The sequence below is a fragment of the Vespa crabro genome, chromosome 10 (genome assembly GCF_910589235.1).
Source record: "Vespa crabro chromosome 10, iyVesCrab1.2, whole genome shotgun sequence".
Lineage (NCBI taxonomy): Eukaryota > Metazoa > Arthropoda > Insecta > Hymenoptera > Vespidae > Vespa > Vespa crabro.
Window position 1 is genome coordinate 6604492 of NC_060964.1, and position 2500 is coordinate 6606991.

The 2500-nt window shown below is 27.8% G+C and overlaps 1 protein-coding gene across 8 annotated transcripts in view; it reads left to right on the plus strand.

Annotated features, from left to right (window-relative positions):
• The window catches only part of LOC124427316 (GTP-binding protein GEM), a 39865-nt gene that overhangs the window by 27893 nt on the left and 9472 nt on the right, over positions 1–2500 (plus strand). For all 8 annotated transcript variants that reach the window (XM_046970076.1, XM_046970080.1, XM_046970079.1 and 5 more), the window contains exon 4: positions 1334–1549. In XM_046970076.1, the coding sequence (XP_046826032.1) occupies positions 1334–1549 (216 nt within the window). The remainder of the gene's footprint in view (positions 1–1333; positions 1550–2500) is intronic.

Sequence of the window (2500 nt, forward strand, 5' to 3'; positions counted from 1 at the left end):
TTTCTTTCTTTCTTTCTTTCTTTCTTTCTTTTTTTTCTTTTTTCTTTCTTTTTTTTTTTTTTTGTCGATATCGTTCGGTATTTCCCATAGGTATTGTATTTATAGACTATTTACATGTACATATTATCATGGAGTGTTAGGCGAGAAGGGAGGTCAATTAAGCGTAAACTCAGTAATACAATGAGTATAAGTTCCTGGAAAAAAAGGACGAAGAAATAAGGTTCAGAAGACTGATTAGAGAAAAGTTGATCGATCCTTTGAATCTGAAAAGAAAAAAGAAAAAAAAGAAAAAAAAGAAAAAAAGAAAGAAAAGAAAAGAAAAAATAAAGAGAGAACAGTTTGTCACGGATTCTACGCTATGCGTGAATTTTTATATTTTACAAGGAAAAAGATAGAAACGAGAGAAAAAGATAGAAAAGATTAAAAAAAGAAAAAGAAAAAGAAGAAAGAAAAAAGAAGAAACGTTTTCTAAAATTATCTCCTAAGAACAAAAGAGAATATTTAATAATAGCAATGATAATAATGACGATGATGATAATGATGATGATGATGATGATGATGATGATGATAAAAAAAAAGGAAATATAGGAAAAAATAAAAGTCAGATTATTATTTATGCGTGAATAAAAATTTTTAAATGATATTAAAAATCCAATTGCTATACTTTCATAGATTATTTAGGCTTGAATTTATATACATATATATATATATATATATATATATATATATATAGTTTGACAAGGTGAGCATTAAGTTCTAACAACGAGATGAAAATCATAATCGGCTTAAAAGAAAAAAAAAAAGAAAAAAAAAAGAGAGAGAGAGAGGGAGGGAAGAAAAAAAGCAAAAAGATAAGAAAAATGGCGAAATCGAATTCTCGAAAACTTTTAGGACGTAAGTAGAAATAACGATAGTGCCATTTCCCTTTTTCTTTTTCGTTTCTCTCTCTCTCTCTCTCTCTCTTTCCCTCACTTACAGGATGGACCGTAGAACTTTTTTCTTAGACGGGAAAAAAGTTTTTATAACTGGGACAAAAGTTTCTAAATGATATTAAACGTCAATTTACATTTTGTTTTTTTTTTTTCTCCCCTCGATACCTGTTATGCTAATAATACGTCAAACTGGCGTAACATTAAGACTTTTGAATGATCGCAAATAATCATTAGAAGGAATAATCGTTATTTTTGTCGTCGTCGTCGTTGTTGTTTTTATTGTTATTGTTGGTTGAAAGAAAATCATTAAAAAAAATTTCATTGATTAATAAGAATAATGTTAATCGTTTCATAAGAAATAGTAATAGATAATAATTGATTTTTTATTGAATTTTTAATAGGTCTCGTTAACAGAGGAGACTCATTCAAACGAAGAAGATCACGATCGAATTCTTTGGCACCTGCGGAACAGGAAACGGAAGAAACGAATTCCTTGCCACCGAAGGAGGTCATATCGTATAACGTAGCCATTTTGGGAGCAAGGAGAGTTGGAAAGACAGGCTTGATTGGCCAATTCATGACGAGTGAATGTATCAATGCTTATGATAGGCAAAGAGGTAAGTGTCTATTTTTATTTCATCAAAGTAACGTAAAGAGGATTATCGTTAAAAGACTTTATCAAATTTAAATCCCCTCTGTTGTTGCCTTGAAAGTTTTTATACGCGTTACACGTGAATGCACTTCTTGAAGAAGAGTGGATTTAAGTTAATTGAAAGAAATGGGAGATTTGGCGTACGAAATCCAATAACAGTGAAAAATTATTTTGCGGACGTGTCGATCTATTTAATTTTTTTTTTTCCTGATCTTTTTTTTCTTTTTTCTTTTTTTTTTTCGAATTTGATTGAATTTTTTTTAACCCATCAGAATATATATGTATATATATATATATATACACATATGTATATATAATTAAATTCCATTAACTAACACAATGACGATGTCATTCATAAAATTTTTTCTCATTCTCAATTTTTTTTTTTTCCTTCTTCTTCTTTTTTCTTTTCTCACTTTGCAAAATTAATCGTAAAAGTTAACGTTGAGAGAATGAAATTCACGGAGCTATCTCCTTTCACGCATTCGCTTTCAAATTTTTAGAATAAACCTTTAGAAATAAAATTCATTTTCGAAATGTATTCTTTGTGTCCCGTGTGTATAAAAAGAAGAAGAAAAGCGAAAAAGAAACAAAAAAAAAAAGAGAGAAAGAAAGAAAGAAAAGGGAAAAGAAGAAAAGAAAAGAAAAACTCCGTTATCGTAGATCGTGAAATATGAAATGTCGATATTTTCATTATTCAACTTCATCTTCATCAACAAATACATCCTGCTAAATAATTCATTGAATTTTGAAAACTTCTCTTTTTTTTCTTCTTCTTCTTCTTTTTCTTCCTTCTTTTTTAATTACCATTATTGTTTATTTTTTCTTTTATTTTTATTTTTATTTTTTTTTTTTTGTGTATTTTCTTTTCTTCTTTATTTCTTTTTTTTTTCTTTTCCTTTAATTTTTATCTCTA